This window comes from Antrostomus carolinensis, unplaced genomic scaffold, assembly GCF_000700745.2.
Source record: "Antrostomus carolinensis isolate BGI_N321 unplaced genomic scaffold, ASM70074v2 scaffold14111, whole genome shotgun sequence".
Lineage (NCBI taxonomy): Eukaryota > Metazoa > Chordata > Aves > Caprimulgiformes > Caprimulgidae > Antrostomus > Antrostomus carolinensis.
In genome coordinates, this window is record NW_010292105.1 from 3,040 (window position 1) to 18,025 (window position 14,986).

Below are 14,986 nucleotides of genomic sequence, written 5' to 3' on the forward strand. Positions count from 1 at the left end.
TCAGGTGTCACCCACATCTGTTCCAGCAGCCTGCTTTAACCCAGGCACTACTTTGCAAACCTGTTAACTACTTCGAACAGCCCTGACACATGCCAAGAGCTGAAGCTGGCTTTGGGTGGACTGCTCCTTCAGCAAGGAGCTGCAAGACAAGGCAGAGGATCAGTGAGTAAGCTCAGATCAACAAATCACAGGTGTGGCCAACTCACCTTGAACACACAAAGCCAGGCACAACTCCTACAAAGTAAACAAGCTGCTGGATGATCCTCCAGCAAAAGGCAGCACCAGAAGAGATCCTCACAGGAGAGAATGGCTTCCCTGCTCAGAGGCACAGGTATCTCCCTCAGAGGGTCCCACCCAGCACAGGTTGCTCCTTCTGAGGCCGACAGAGGACATCTGCCATTCACACCCAGCCACAGCAGAGGATGAGGAGACAGCTGGATGCTCAGATCCCCAAATCTCTCTTTTTTTATTGACTCTCTTGAGCCCTCCTGTTCCCTGTTAGAGTCTAATGCCAAGCTCCCATTTCCCAAACACCCAATTTTTCCTAGCAGCTCTGGGCTTTGCTCAGTCACTGCAGTGCTCTGAAGGACCCCTCCCTTCGTTCAGCTCTTTTTATGCAAGAAGACTGATGGGCAATCAAGCAGAGATGCAGAACTGAGCCCCTACTTGCACAACCAGTGGTGATCACAGCGCTTCTGAGCAGTGAGGAGAGTTAAAGCTGCCTTGGCAACTCCCGATTTGAAACTTGAAAGCACTGCTGAGTACCCAGCCTTGATGAACTCTAGTGCTTGAGAAGAGCTCCGGTGAATTCTTTTGCTCTGATACCATCATAGCCAAGTGCTCTGGGCCTCAGTTTTCAAACCCCAACCCCATTTTCCCCTCCAATGATACAACTCTTGTCTTACAAAGTGAACTTCTCCTTTAACACCAGTTTGAAGATGCACTGTTCTCAAGGAGAAATGGACCATACTGGCTTGTTCAACTTGTGAAATCAAGCTGTAATTTAAATTTAATTTAAATCTGTCCCTAATTTAACAGGTACTTTTTAATGCAAGCTGTAAGAATTCACTCATGATGTGTGTAAAATTGGTAGCTGCCCTGTGTATCTATTTAGCACACAACTATTTCATTAAGTAATTAATTAGCACTTTGCTAAACTTTAACTTGTATAAAACAAGTAGAGATTTTTAGAACAGTTTTTCCCCTTAAACTGGTCTCGGAGTGTCAGGCTGAAAATAATTGAGTATATAATGAGGTTTTATAACCAGGTAAAGAGTTAATACTGATTAGATCACTGCTGTTGCTCAGCTGCCAGTAGTAGAGCAGAGTGGGGTTTGTAAAGCACATTTCTACCAGCGTGACCACAACACATACTGAGAACAAAGTGAGTTTTAGCAAACTTTTTCTTTACTAAAGTCTCTTGTTATAAATTACACAAATAACTTTATAAACAAATCCTCCCCTCCCCCCCAACTTGCATTTTGTTTAAAGTAATAACTTTATATAATACAAATAAAGAAATTTCAAGTATGAAAAGTGCATTATTGCAATAATACCTCTTTGCAAGTCCAAAAAATCTTGGTTTAGAATAAAACTGTAAAGTGTAAAAAAGGAGTAAAACAATCAGTGCCATCTATTCATTCAAGAAGTCCAACATCTTAAAAATGATGCTTAGTGTGTTGCAGAGGCAGATTTACATCTGAAAGCAACATGTAATTGAAAAGAAGCTATGTGTGTGTGTGTGTGTTCATCACTTTGCATTTTAATTCTCTTTTTCCTTAGTTTTCTTCACCTTCCTTGGCAGGAATTCACAATACAAACAGTGCTGTCCTCGGATATCATCTGTTCTGTGCTGCTGCTGCTGCTGCCACTTGCATGGTTCCAGGTTCTTCATCCTCTTCATGCATTCGCTTTAAACTTCCTGCAAAAGGCAAGAGGAAGGAGGAGACGTTTAAAAAGATCAGCTCTAGTAACACAGAGCTGTGCACAGGACTACAGGGCAGCTGTCAGTGTCTTCTCACAGGGACTCTTTACACCTCCTAATCCCCACTGCCTTAATTTTAAGGACAGCAATTATGGAGCAGCTCTGCTGTGAGGACAGGCTGAGAGAGTTGGGATTGTTCAGCCTGGAGAAGAGAAGGCTCCAGGAAGACCTTCTAGTGGCCTCCCAGTACCTGAAGGGGCTCCAGGAAGGGTGGGGAGGGACTTTGGCCAAGGGCAGGGAGTGACAGAACAAGGGGTGATGGCTTGAAAGTGGCAGAGGGGGGATGGAGATGAGATGTGAGGAAGAAATTGTTTGGTGTGAGGGTGGTGAGACAGTGTCCCAGGTTGCCCAGAGAAGCTGTGGCTGCTCCTCCCTGGAAGTGTTGAAGGCCAGGCTGGATGAGGCTTTGAGCAACCTGGTCTAGTGGAAGGTGTCCCTGCTGCTGGCAGGGGGGTTGGAACTGGATGAGCTTTAAGGTCCCTTCCAACCCAAACCAGTCTGTGATTCTATGTCATGAACATTGGCTGCTTTCAACCTGTCATTCTTGATTCTTTTAGGGAACTCGGGGAATTTGAAGGACAGGAAGAGGCAGGGCCCTTCTCCAGTATGGTGTGGAAGTGCAGACAGCACCACAGGCAAGTTCAGCCATAGAAGAGAATATTGAAGTACTGCATACTGAAGTCTGACCAGCCTGCACACCAACTGCAGCCATCTCCCCTTCCCAGTCGTCTGGGATTCACTGCTGCTGGAGGTTTTCTTAGGGAGGGCAAAAGTCACCTCACAAGACCAGGGAAGACAGGTGGAATCATGCACAACAGGAGAGGCTTCTGACCTGTGGTACCAGGTGGAACTGAGAGGGATCTCTCCAGCTGCAGTGGTGACATCATCTGGATGGTTAATTTTGCAAGATAGATGGCTTCATATTCCTGAAAAAGTTTAATAATATATATTGCTGTTAATCTGGCATAATGCTTTTGTAAGGATGAGAAGGACTAATTCAGAGAGCTCACTAGGATGGACTAGAGAGTATCTGACAGTAAGGCAGAGATTTTAGAGGAGGAGAATTCTTTGTTGCTTTGATGTGAATGACAAAAACTGTCAGGAAGACAGAGCAAAAGAAAACTTAAAGGATGACAAGAAACAGATTTAGGGAAGAAAGTAAACTCTTATTAAAAAAAACTCTGCAAGAATGTTGAGAGAACTCCTGGTTGCTCCCAGAAGGCAATTCAGACAGTTGAAACAAACCAAACTTAGAAGGCAGAAGCTTCAGAGATTCCTTACAAGGACAAACCACACATGGCCTTGAAGTGGCATTCTAGTGACTGCCACGCTGTCAGTGCTACACAACAACTCCTCCCAGGATTTACTTTAAAAACAAAACACAACGAAACAAAGAAGTAAAGAAAAAAAACCCCAAACTCAGGAGATATTCAATCACCTTGCTGCCAGCCACCTAATTAACAGTAGAGACACTGCAAATCTGTTTCAAAATACTGTCCTGATGTTTGCCCACCGTTCACCCAATACCCTGGAATATGGTAAAGCAGCTTCCTGATACCACTGTTTGCTCTTTCAGACTTGAGTTTCATCACCTGTGAATGCAAGTGTCAAGAAGGATCACGGATGTGTGTCACAATTCTCACTCTGCAGTTTCCTTAGCCACCAGTTCATCTGTTTCAGAGCCTTTTAATCACTGCACAAAACCAGGATTTTTTTTGTTTCTCCTCCATTCCTGGCTTTGCTTTGTCTAAAGTTGAAGCCTAATGAACTACTCATCTTCCTCCCAAGCTCCAGTATAACTTCTGACGTTCATTTGAAGCATAGTTTTACAGTAAATGTTAAGCCTAAGTAGAAACAGCTGTTTTGCAGGAAGATGATTCATCAAATGTCTTTTGAGTTATGACCAAATAAAAAAAAGTCACCTGAAGTTGATGGACAAATCCAGCATTAGGATTAATACAGAATCTTCTCTCTTGAACATATGTAAATGCGTCCCTTAAAAAGAGAAGGAGAGAGAAAATAGTTCAGTGGAAAACAGACTGTAACAAAAGTGTCCATGGTTTTAAGTCTTCCTTCCAATTATCAGTTCGTAGGAAACATACAGCCTCTAAACACTCCTCAAAACTGGTTTGTAGAACTGAAATTTTTTTGGCAAAATAGGAAGCAGTAGTTAAAAAAAAAACAAAAACAAAAACAAAACAACCCCAAAACCCCACTATTTACCCACCCCCACCTCCAGTTTCCAGCTTGTTGGTTTGTTTTCAACACACTTGGAACAGCCTTTTGGGGCCTTTCCTATAGTTTTATGGCAAAGCATCAATCTATGTAGGCTGGTGTCTTGTTTCCATTACCAGCAGGTACCTACTTATTTAAAAAAGGATGTAAACAAACCTGCAGTGAAGTGAAATGGAATAATCTGCCCCATGTAAAGTCTTCACTCAGTCTCAGTAGGTAATAACTGGCTTATGTATCAATACACAACTCTTCACTCCAAAATAATTATTCTTCCCTCCAAAATTATTCTTCCCTCACACCACTTGAATTTAAAAAATAACACCTACAGATATATCAGACTATTTACTGTACCAAAGTACTCTCTCACTCCAGCCTTTTCAGACAAATGGTTAAGTGCATGACCATGCTCTGTTCTTACCTGTACTTCACCCCAAATGTTTCCATTATGTATGCAATAACTAAGGCAGCACTGAAAAGAAACAAAAACAAATTAGAAAGACATATCCACTGTTTTTTTTTTAAAAAAAAAATAATAAGCAGGATGGATAGTTTCCTACCTTCTAGAAATCCCTGCATTTCCATGGACAAGAACTTTTCCTGAGAAGGAAAAAAAATAAATAAAATAAATTAGAACCAAGCATACTTGTATAGACTGAAGAAAATTATTTGAAATATATTTTTTCCATGTTATGGAGATGTACACAGTAGCAAGGTACTTCCTAAAAATAATAGGTGTGTTTTCTTACAATATATTACTAATTACACTCTGTCCATTACTGCCCTGGGACACAGAAACATGGATTCCTGCTCCTCTGAGGATTTTAAGTACCAGAATCTGCCTTCCAGGACCACAATGCAAATTTAAAGCCCTACATTAGAGAAGGGACAAAAAAAAAAACCCCCAAAACCCCACCCTCATGCACAGAACACAGTTGTGTTTAAAGTGAAAAAGCCCCCAAATATACAAAGAGGTTTTTTTTCCAGTTGGAGGCAAAAGGCAAGAACACTTTGCTCTGAGCTTGTATAATACAGCTCAAATCAAGCACAATAAACCCCCAAATTTAAGAAAACCTGATATTTAAGAGCCACTCATACCACTAAGTTAGTTTTAAAGCTTTAACAACAATGGATTAGTAAATGAAGGAAAAAAAAAAGTTCATAGGATTTTACCTCCACTTTGTAAACTTCCATCAATAAATTCTTTAGTCTAAAAAGACAAAAAAATATAATTACAATACTCAAAAGTTTCTGATTCTTTTAGATGTAACTGCTACATCTAAATGTAATTAGAAGTAAATTTAAATTTAAATCTGGGTAAATTTAAATTGGGTAAAATTTTTGTATCAGTCTTTATATAGAGTGACAATAATGCACCCTGTTACAGATGTAGACATCACTTCCACTGGACATTTGTATTTCTTTTGTACTTTTAACTCTTTTAACTACTCATCAAATTGTCAGTGAAAAACTAGTGTGAAGCCAGAAACAAAAATGGATTAAAATCCAGTATGTGTGCCTTTTATAATCATTACATCACATGTCATGCCACTGTAATAAAAAGTAACTTTTAAACATCTTTGCTTAACAGTTGGGGGGAAAAAAAAGTAATAAATAAACCAAAAATATAGACAAGAATCCACATGAATCAACAGCAATATGGTCTGGGCCACTCTACTGACACTTGTGTCTTCCTAGTTCTCCCATGATATCTGCAGTTATAAAATAGGTCTAATCAATCTGTAAGGTGAGACTCGATGTCGTGAGCTCTGTGGAATGCTGCCAGGTTGAAACAGCTGATGAGATGAAAAACAAAAAGCTAAATAATTTATTGTGGGGAAAACTCAGGCTAGACTCTTAGAAATATACCAACACGGAGCTACTCCGGTGCCAGTAACTGCCAGAGTTGCAAAGGATGTTGTTTGTTTGATCAAATGGCTTTATATTGTAGAAAAGCTGAAAGCCATCAACTGATCTGCAGCCTTATTCTGCAAAACCACGACCAGAGCTGCTGTGGAGATGGACAGAGAAGCCACAAGAGCTTTTTTGGTGGGTTTGGGGTTTTTTGGTTGTTATTTTTTTTGGTGGGCAAAGGAAGAAGATGCTTTTGCTCTGCTGCAAACCTAAAATAAAGATACAAAACCATAGCTCAAAACTAAGGGTTAATTCTATTTCCAAGCATCAGTATGCCATGGGTACTGTTGCACTTAGAAGTTATTTAAACATGTTTCAAGCTGCTGTAGAACTTAGTTACACCAACTAGCTACTATTTTCTGGTGAATTTGTTTTAGTATTTGATACAAGAAATGTAAATGCTCTTGTGTATTTACAAGAAAAATATTAGATATTATATAGAAAAATACATCTCCTACAGGCCAAGCTCTCCACCATTCTCCCATGAACTGATTTATTTCTTTTGACACTGCTCTTTTTTTCTTTCTTTCTCTTTTTTTTATTTACAGCTCTTACAACTCTGCCTTAGTTTCCATACGTGTAAAAAGGAGTTAATTACACTCATTAAAGTGGCAATAATAAGGTCACTTAAGTGTTCACAGCCCTTCCAGGTGCCTCAAGCTGGGCATCCCAAATTTGAAACTGGTATCTCATAGTTCAGAAAAGTCTTACTGGGCAACTCTGTTCCAAATCCACTCACATGAACACACAAATACTTACCATAGGGAAAAATCGAATTATATTCTCAACTGGATTATCTGCAATATCCAAGACTAAATACCTGCAATGAAACAGTTGCTGTGAGTACACAGGAACACCCAGTTGCTGCCCCTGTACACACACAGCTGATTCAGCCCCCCTACAGCACTCACACCTGCAGAAAGAAGCCAGCTCGACCCTCCTGGCTTTACTATCTGGTCTGAGCTCCTGAACTTCTACAAACAAACAAGCAACCTCTGGAACTGTCCCTGTAAGGAAGCAAGTGAGGAATCTTCTCCAGTATTCCCTGACAAAATCACCTCTCAGAGTGGAAGAAATTGCAGATGACACCGAGCTGGGTGGGAGTGTTGATCTGCTGGAGGGTGGGAGGCTCTGCAGAGGGATCTGGACAGGCTGGATCCATGGGCCAAGGTCAATTGTATGAGGTTCAACCAGGCCAAGTGCTGGGTCCTGCCCTTGGGTCACAACACCCCCCGGCAGCGTGACAGGCTTGGGGAGGAGTGGGGGGAGAGCTGCTGGGCAGAGAGGGACCTGGGGGTGTTGGGCAACAGCAGCTGAAGATGAGCCAGCAGAGTGCCCAGGTGGCCAAGGAGGCAAATGGCATCCTGGCCTGGATCAGCACCAGTGAGGCCAGTAGGACCAGGGCAGTAATCATCCCCCTGCACTGGGCACTGGTGAGGCTGCAGCTGGAGTGCTGGGTTCAGTGTTGGGCCCCTGACTCCAAGAAGGACATGGAGGTGCTGGAGCGTGTCCAGAGAAGGGAACGGAGCTGGGGAAGGGTCTGGAGCACAAGTGTGCTGAGTTCCCTTGTGGCTGAGGGAACTGGGGGTGTTGAGCCTGGAGAAAAGGAGGCTGAGGGGAGACCTTCTGGCTCTGTCCAACTCTCCCTTCTGAAAGGAGGGTGGAGTGAGGTGGGGGTGGGTCTGTTCAACCAAGGAGCAAGGGACAGGACAAGAGGAAATGGGCTCCAGTTGTGGCCAGGGCAGTTGAGATGGGATGTGAGGAAGAATTTCTTTGCTGCAAGGGTTCTGAGGCATTGGAAGGGGTTGGCCAGGGCAGTGGTGGAGTCCCCATCCCTGGAGGGATTTAAAAGATGTGTTGCTTAGGGACATGGGTTAGTGGGCATGGAGGTGTTGGGCTGATGGTTGGGCTTGATGATCTTATAGATCTTTTCCAACCACTATGATCCTATGATAAATTCACACCTGCTACACTACAAGTGACTCTGTTTTGTTTGAAAGCAGCATCCTACACACTGACAGGGTCCCCATCAGTTTGTACATATGGGCCAGTGCTCTTTCCTGGGGGTCTACGCAAGTTTTTCAGAGGTCCAGACACTCTGATGAAGTTACCTCAAACATTTTATTAGCAGGATAAACTGTACTCAGAACTAACAACTTCTAGACTGAAGACAGTCACTGCAAACTAATGGATACTTCTCATCTGTGATGCTGTCTGTGTCTAGAGTCAAACAGATAAATAAACTTCATGGTTTGGATTTAAGAGTCTTCCTAGACCTTAACACATTTTTCAAATACTTGTGACAACATGAAAATATTTGGAAAGAACACTAACAACAAAAAAAAATCTTGTTAAAACAGAATAAGGTGATTAAAAGTAAGATCTTTATGCCCCCTCCCTGGAAGTGTTGAAGGCCAGGCTGGATGAGGCTTTGAGCAACCTGGTCTAGTGGAAGGTGTCCCTGCTGCTGACAGGGGGGTTGGGACTGGATGAGCTTTAAGGTCCCTTCCAACCCAAACCAGTCTGGGATTCTGTGATTCTATGATCTTTCATTGTTTGCAGTTCTGCACAGTTATGATCATTTCTTACCTAAATAACTGTTGGAAGTTTGGTTTAATAAAATTTGCTTCAATGTTTTGCCGTATGCATATGACATGGGTTATTCCATGTTTCTGAAGTATAGGTAGCTGTGGAAAAAGAAAAAAACAGGTTTTTTTTAAAATTTTGAATCCTTTAATTGCACAGTAATAAAAAGAAAAGCTATATTTCAATATACAATGGGGCTATATCGTGTCCTCAAGGAAAGTCAGAGCCAGTTTTCTAATAATCAAAGCACAGTGTGAAAAATTTTGTCTTTCAAAAAGACAAAATACAACCATCAGGAGCTGCAAGATGATCCTAATGATGATAAAGAGAACAGGCAGTAAAGGCAGCATTCAATCAACTTGGTGGTCTCTACCCACCTTCCACTTTGCCTGAAACTACAAGTCCTTACACCATGGAGTAATTTCCAGCTCTCATTGGTTTCTTGCTGGAATCAGAGCATTGAAAGGAAGATCATTTAAACTGTGAGGCAAGTTTGCAGACACAAGCTTTGTCTTCACAGTGCTTGACTTCATTGTAGATGGAATTTACCTTATTTTACTGAATATGTGTGAGTACTCATTGCTGGTTTGTGTTGCAACACTTCAGCAAAGGAAATAGATTGCCTGATGGGTCACGTGCAAGTCTCAAATACTTTACCTTTTTTCTATTTTTTTTTTTTTAAAGAAAAAACATATTCAAAATTAACTATAAGACTCAATTTTGATACAAAAAGCTCACACACGAACCCTCACATTAATTAGTGTGCAAGTCACTTCAAAAGCCACGTGAAAAAAAAAATTAATTGGGGATCTTTTTACATTTTTCTCCTGAAGTAACACTTTAGTTCACAAGATTGTTAAAGAAAATACAGTCTTGTAAGTGTTAACTGCCCCAGCCTGAAGCTGTAGTTCAAATTCACCCTGGAAAGGGGAGGGGGGCATGGATACTGGCCCCAGTCAGACAATCCCTTAGGCTAAAAGGATCATCCCATAAACACACCATATATTTACTTCTATTCTGGCATCTTTCATATTCCAATTCAGGACTGCAGCCAAATTTACACCTATAGAGATAACACAAACATATCACCACAGTGACAAATCACCACAGCAAAGTTTCCTTATGAGATGCTTCTCTGAAAAAATCATACCTTGCTTTTCATAGCTGAAGAATATGGGCCTAAAAATAACCCAGGTAAAATTTCCTAGAGGGTAGAAAAACAGACATTCAATATCAACTCCAAATTATTCGAAATAATACACTGCACCCAAATCAGACAATGCCCATGGAAACAAGTAATTTACATATTAGTGAGAGATGTGTTACCAAGTGTCATTTATAACAGGATAAGGGGAAAAAAAATCAGTCTGGAAAAATAAAAGAAATATGATCTTTATGCAGGAGATCTTGTTTTGGAATGGGAATCAAGTCCTTTATTTGGACTAAGTTCCAGTTTGATTACTGCATCTTACCCAGCCCCAGATGAAATGAAAGGCACTTTAACTTTGTATATAATCGTGCCCTGTAATTAATTCCAAATCACTCTCATGGAAAAAAGATACACACATGGTACAGCTTCTGGCTTTGTCCTAGTAGTAGGAAAATATAAATTTTTAACCATTTATCTCCCCCACCAAGAGAGACAGATGTCAGTCTGTAGATTTTGTGCAAAGATTTGACTGACACCAGGGTAGGAAAATTTTAATTGTCCACCCTACTTGAGAACACTTACTTCCAACAAAATGTCAGTTAAAAAGCAAAGCCCCAATACTTTTTTTAACAACTACCACCTAAAAACATTAATGAAGACAAAAATGTAGTATTTTGGGGATTCTGAAGGACAATTGGGGTTTTTTTTTAAAGTATTTGCACAACAGAGATGCAAGCACACCTGCACTCCAAGCTGGCACTCCTCACCCATCTCTCCCATGGTGCTGCCTGACTCTTTACCCCTGAGATTGATTTTGATACCAGCTCTTTTGTAGGGCACCATGGGTTTTTGACTCAAATGGTAAATCAAAGTGTGTCATACCTGCATCTCTCTTCTCATGGGATAGGTCCAATCCTGAAAAATAAAATAAAAAACAATTACATATATAATATATACACAGTGCTGAAGCCTGTGCAGAATAGCTAGTGTGTTTTACATCCACACCTCAGCTTTCTGCTTAGAAATGTCCCTCTAGAGCAGGGAGGGGAAAAAGAAGAAAGGAAAAAAGCTTTAGAACATTTTGTATTAGCCACAGAAGCAAAAACAGTTAGAAGATAACAGGTATAGGAGGTAACTCCCTTAAAATCTACACTGCCTCACTTAATACATTCAAACCAACTTCGAATATTCAGGGTTTAGCTTTAACAATTCTAAAAACTTATGTTCTCCCTGAACACAGCGAGCCATTCAAGTGAGCTTCCACTTTTCTCCATCCTAGAGAGTCACCCTGGGAAGGATCTTTGCACAGCAAACACGCACACTTGTGCTCAGCCACAAGGACGTGATATTCCTCACCAGTTAATTCACAGCAAGCACCCTGCATCCTTCCACAGAACCTCAGGCCCTCGAGGTTGTGAAGGTTCAGCACTCAGGAACTTCTCCTTCCCAGCTGACTATTTCCTGTCATCCAACTCAATCTATCAGAACTGCCCAGAGCAAATACCAGGATCCACATTTTCATCCTCGGCTCCGTTTTACAGAGCTGCCAAAGCTGAACAGAAAGATGCTCAGGCAGGTTCTATTCCTGTCTCTCCTTCTTTACAACTCCCACTGTCCTCTATTAACAGGCTCTTACTCATTCTTTGACCCTCACACACGAAGGAGTTGTAGCTGAGATCACAGTTACCAGCTGGAGAAAAATAAAAAGGAAATAGTCACACATATCAAATCAAATCAGACTGCATACATTTATTTACAGAACTTTGTTTGCTCCACACACACTGGCAGCTAAGGAGAAAAAACCAAACAACTTTGCCATATGTCGTTCTTGTTATGTTCTTATCTCCTCAAAACTATGAGAAATATAGTTTATATTTCTTCTATAGTTTGTATTTCTTCTATAAAATATAAATTTATATTAACTTTAAATATTCCACCTCTGAAGCAAGGTCAGGATTACACCAAGAAAGAGCCAAGCCCTTAAACTACAGCGTTGTCCACCTTGGCACCCACAGTTGTACCAGCAGCACCAGTTTGACATTAACCTTCTTTTTTACTAAGACACACAAGAAAAATCCAGTGCTTCCCCTAGACACACGCAGTGAAGTTTTAATAACTCTTTTAGTGGAATTAGAAAGGATTTAAATATCAGTAAAGTTAATCTGGAAAGCATTTTCTGGAACAGAAAGCAAACAAACATTAAACCACTCAAACCAATTCTTTGAATAACTACTTAAAATGGTAATACCAACAGGGAAATAAAATGCACTGAAATGGTCTTTGCTAAAGACACAGAGAGGTAGCAGCTAAATTATTCCTACAGGTTCCAGCTGTAATAATAAAAGCTCCTGGTAGTAGAAAGTAGAAATCCTGTGACAAAGGGATGATGTTTATGGAATTGTCTCCTTTGAAGTTTGACCTAAAAGTGTTTTAGCGTAATCCTGTTGTCTCACTGTGTGTACAAAAGCATAATTCACTCATCAAAAAGACAGAAAAACCCCAGTTTTGTCCAAGTATAAAAACAATAGTAAGAGTAATAAACTCTGAAAAGCTTAAACTACACTCCAGGAATATACAAGTGCTTAAGTGGGTTTATTACTCTATTTGTAGAATTTAAAAGTCGTAATCTGAAGCATAATGGAAACACAAATTCATCACTACTTTGGGTCAAGGGGACTTAACAACACATTACAAATATTCCCTTCAAATGCATTAGAAGCAGGAAATTGTGTTAGTCCCAACAGCTGTAAGCTGTGCAAAAGAAATAGGCAAGAATTTAGCAATATACAGTCTAAAGGAAACCAAAATCCAAAAGACAACAGATGTCACAGATCTTCTGACCAACAAGAAAAAGAAATAAATAAAAAAAAGGTCAATATTGGCTCCAGCCATGAGTCTTCAATGTGCTTCAAGAGCCAAAAAGGTAAAGTTTGAAATGGGATTCAGTCTGCAAAATAAATATCTGAAAGGTGATGTACAAAGCTAAGTACACAAACTACTAAAAGAGTGATTCTGGTGATTTCCTGACAGCCCTTCCAGGCTTTTAAAACTAACAATTAATGACAAAACAAGGGGAAATGGGTTTAAACTGAAAAGAGGGGAGGTTTAGATTAGATATTAGGAAGAAGTTCTTCACTGTGAGGGTGGTCAGACACTGGAACAGGTTGCCCAGAGAAGCTGTGGCTGCTCCTCCCTGGAAGTGTTGAAGGCCAGGCTGGATGAGGCTTTGAGCAACCTGGTCTAGTGGAAGGTGTCCCTGCTGATGGCAGGGGGGTTGGAACTGGATGAGCTTTAAGGTCCCTTCCAACCCAAACCAGTCTGTGATTCTATGATACTATGATTCTAATACAAGAATATTAAAATTTTATGTAAAATTATGGAAAAAAAAAAAATAAATAAACTGTTAATGTAGACTGAACCCGACCAGAGGGTCTGATTTTAAGGAATTTGAATCAACTGTGTTTTCCATGCTGCCTGAAGCACGCAGCAGACAAGTAACAATGGAAAGTTTCTGGTTTTATCAGACCAAATACAAGAAAATGGCTGATGATGTTAAAGCTGGACATCACCAGTCCAGGAATGCTGTTCCTTGCTGCTCAGTACGTGGTAGGTTCTACAGAATAAGTGAGGACTAACTGGCAGAAGTGACCTTCAATACTCACAAGACAAAAAGCAAAGAGAAGGAATGCAACAAATAACACCCACAACTCCAAAGGATGAAGAGGAGCCGCTCACCCCCGACGCATCTTCCCCAAAGAGACTGTGATTCACTGACGGACGGGTTTAAAAGCCACCTCGGCTGTTCTGCTGAGGGTGTTCACAGCACCTACCTGCTGCATTTTGTGTTTGCACAAATGAAATGCTGGGGACTATGTAAAACACTTCAACTCCTGTCCCAGAACGGAGTGACTAGCAAGAGAAATGGGAATAATGCACAATTCAAAGCCCTCCTTCCCTCATCGACAGCCAACCTCCAGCTGAATACCAATGAAGAGGCGAGACTTATCTGTGCTACAAAGAGCTTCTTGGTGATCAATATCCAAACTACATCACGAGTTGCTCTGCCAGCTATGGTTATTTTGTCAATATTTTGCCATAGCTATACCTGTTTTGGTTTGTTTTGGGGGTTTTTTGGGGGGGGTTTTTTGGTTTTGGTTTTTTTTTTTTAAGAACAATTTAATGGCAAAAAACCTGTCACCTCAAAGTGCCATGTGCAAATGCATGTACACGTGGCCTTTTTCCTTGGCTAAGACTTAATACAAAATTTATATTATGAATTTTATAATTAGTTAATGATTATAGGGGGTTTCTTATTATTATTTTTATTATTATTAGTTTATAATTAGTTGTAATGAGTTTAACAGCCCAGACATTGAGATTTGTCTATGCTCAAGAGCTGCACAAAAGCAAAGACTGTTGGTTTTTTTAAACACAAAATACCTTCTGCAACCTGTGTGTGTCGCACCAGAAGGAATGGGGTGAAATGGACATACATGACATGGCTGAACTGGTTCCTAACTGGCAGTTTAAGTCTGAAAACCCATCTGATTTCCACCTAAATAAAGTATATCCTAGTCAGTCTTTGCCCAAGCTCAGCTTTGGTTGGAAGGCAATCCACAGTCCTGTGTTTCCATTATTCTGGTTAAACTGCTGCCTTACCATTTAGTAGAGCCTGCAAACTACAACTCTCTGAGGTGAAGGAAGAAGCTCTCAAAGGTGCTGAAAAAAAACCCAAAACCAAACACAACAATAAAATAAATCAAATCAATAGTTTAAAGAAGGGAAATCTAACATCAGGACTTTTAGCTGCTGCCCCTTATCTGCTTGGCATCACTGGGCATCAGCCACCATCTGCAACGACTCTGTCCCTGCTTTGAAGACCTTGACTCCAATCCTTTTGAGAAGCTGCACGCAGCTCCCAGTAAAACCTTCCTGACCACTCCAGTGCTCTGACCCTTCTCCAACCATCAAACAGCTCTTTTGTTGTTGATTAACACCATCATTTACCTCTCCATACAGGTTTCTCTTCCTATCGCAATTCACCACAGCAAGACTTCTGCGTGACTGATCATCCCTCCTGTACCTCAAAAATCAGAATTCTCTTGCCTAAATCTCTTTCC

General features: G+C 40.8%; 1 protein-coding gene across 1 annotated transcript; it reads right to left on the reverse strand.

Moving 5' to 3' along the window:
- Nucleotides 1-1,464: 1,464 nt before the first annotated feature.
- STYX (serine/threonine/tyrosine interacting protein) lies at nt 1,465-10,880 on the reverse strand. The gene is made up of 11 exons (XM_010176833.1): nt 10,872-10,880; nt 10,749-10,781; nt 9,867-9,920; nt 8,720-8,817; nt 6,890-6,950; nt 5,390-5,426; nt 4,777-4,816; nt 4,638-4,688; nt 3,907-3,979; nt 2,817-2,910; nt 1,465-1,921 (listed from the first exon to the last, which is right to left on the reverse strand). Exons 2-11 carry the CDS (start codon nt 10,764-10,766, stop codon nt 1,839-1,841), a joined length of 609 nt encoding a protein of 202 aa, XP_010175135.1. The 5' UTR covers nt 10,767-10,781; nt 10,872-10,880; the 3' UTR covers nt 1,465-1,838.
- Between the last annotated feature and the right edge of the window lie 4,106 nt (nt 10,881-14,986).

Bases quoted from the DNA above. Each gene is read 5' to 3' on its own strand.
- STYX (XM_010176833.1), bottom strand. The intron at 4,817-5,389 runs GTAAAATCCTAT...TTTCCTTCTCAG, and splicing joins TGGAAGTTTACAAAGTGGAG to GAAAAGTTCTTGTCCATGGA. The intron at 2,911-3,906 runs GTGACTTTTTTT...AAACTTTTTCAG, and splicing joins GATTTGTCCATCAACTTCAG to GAATATGAAGCCATCTATCT.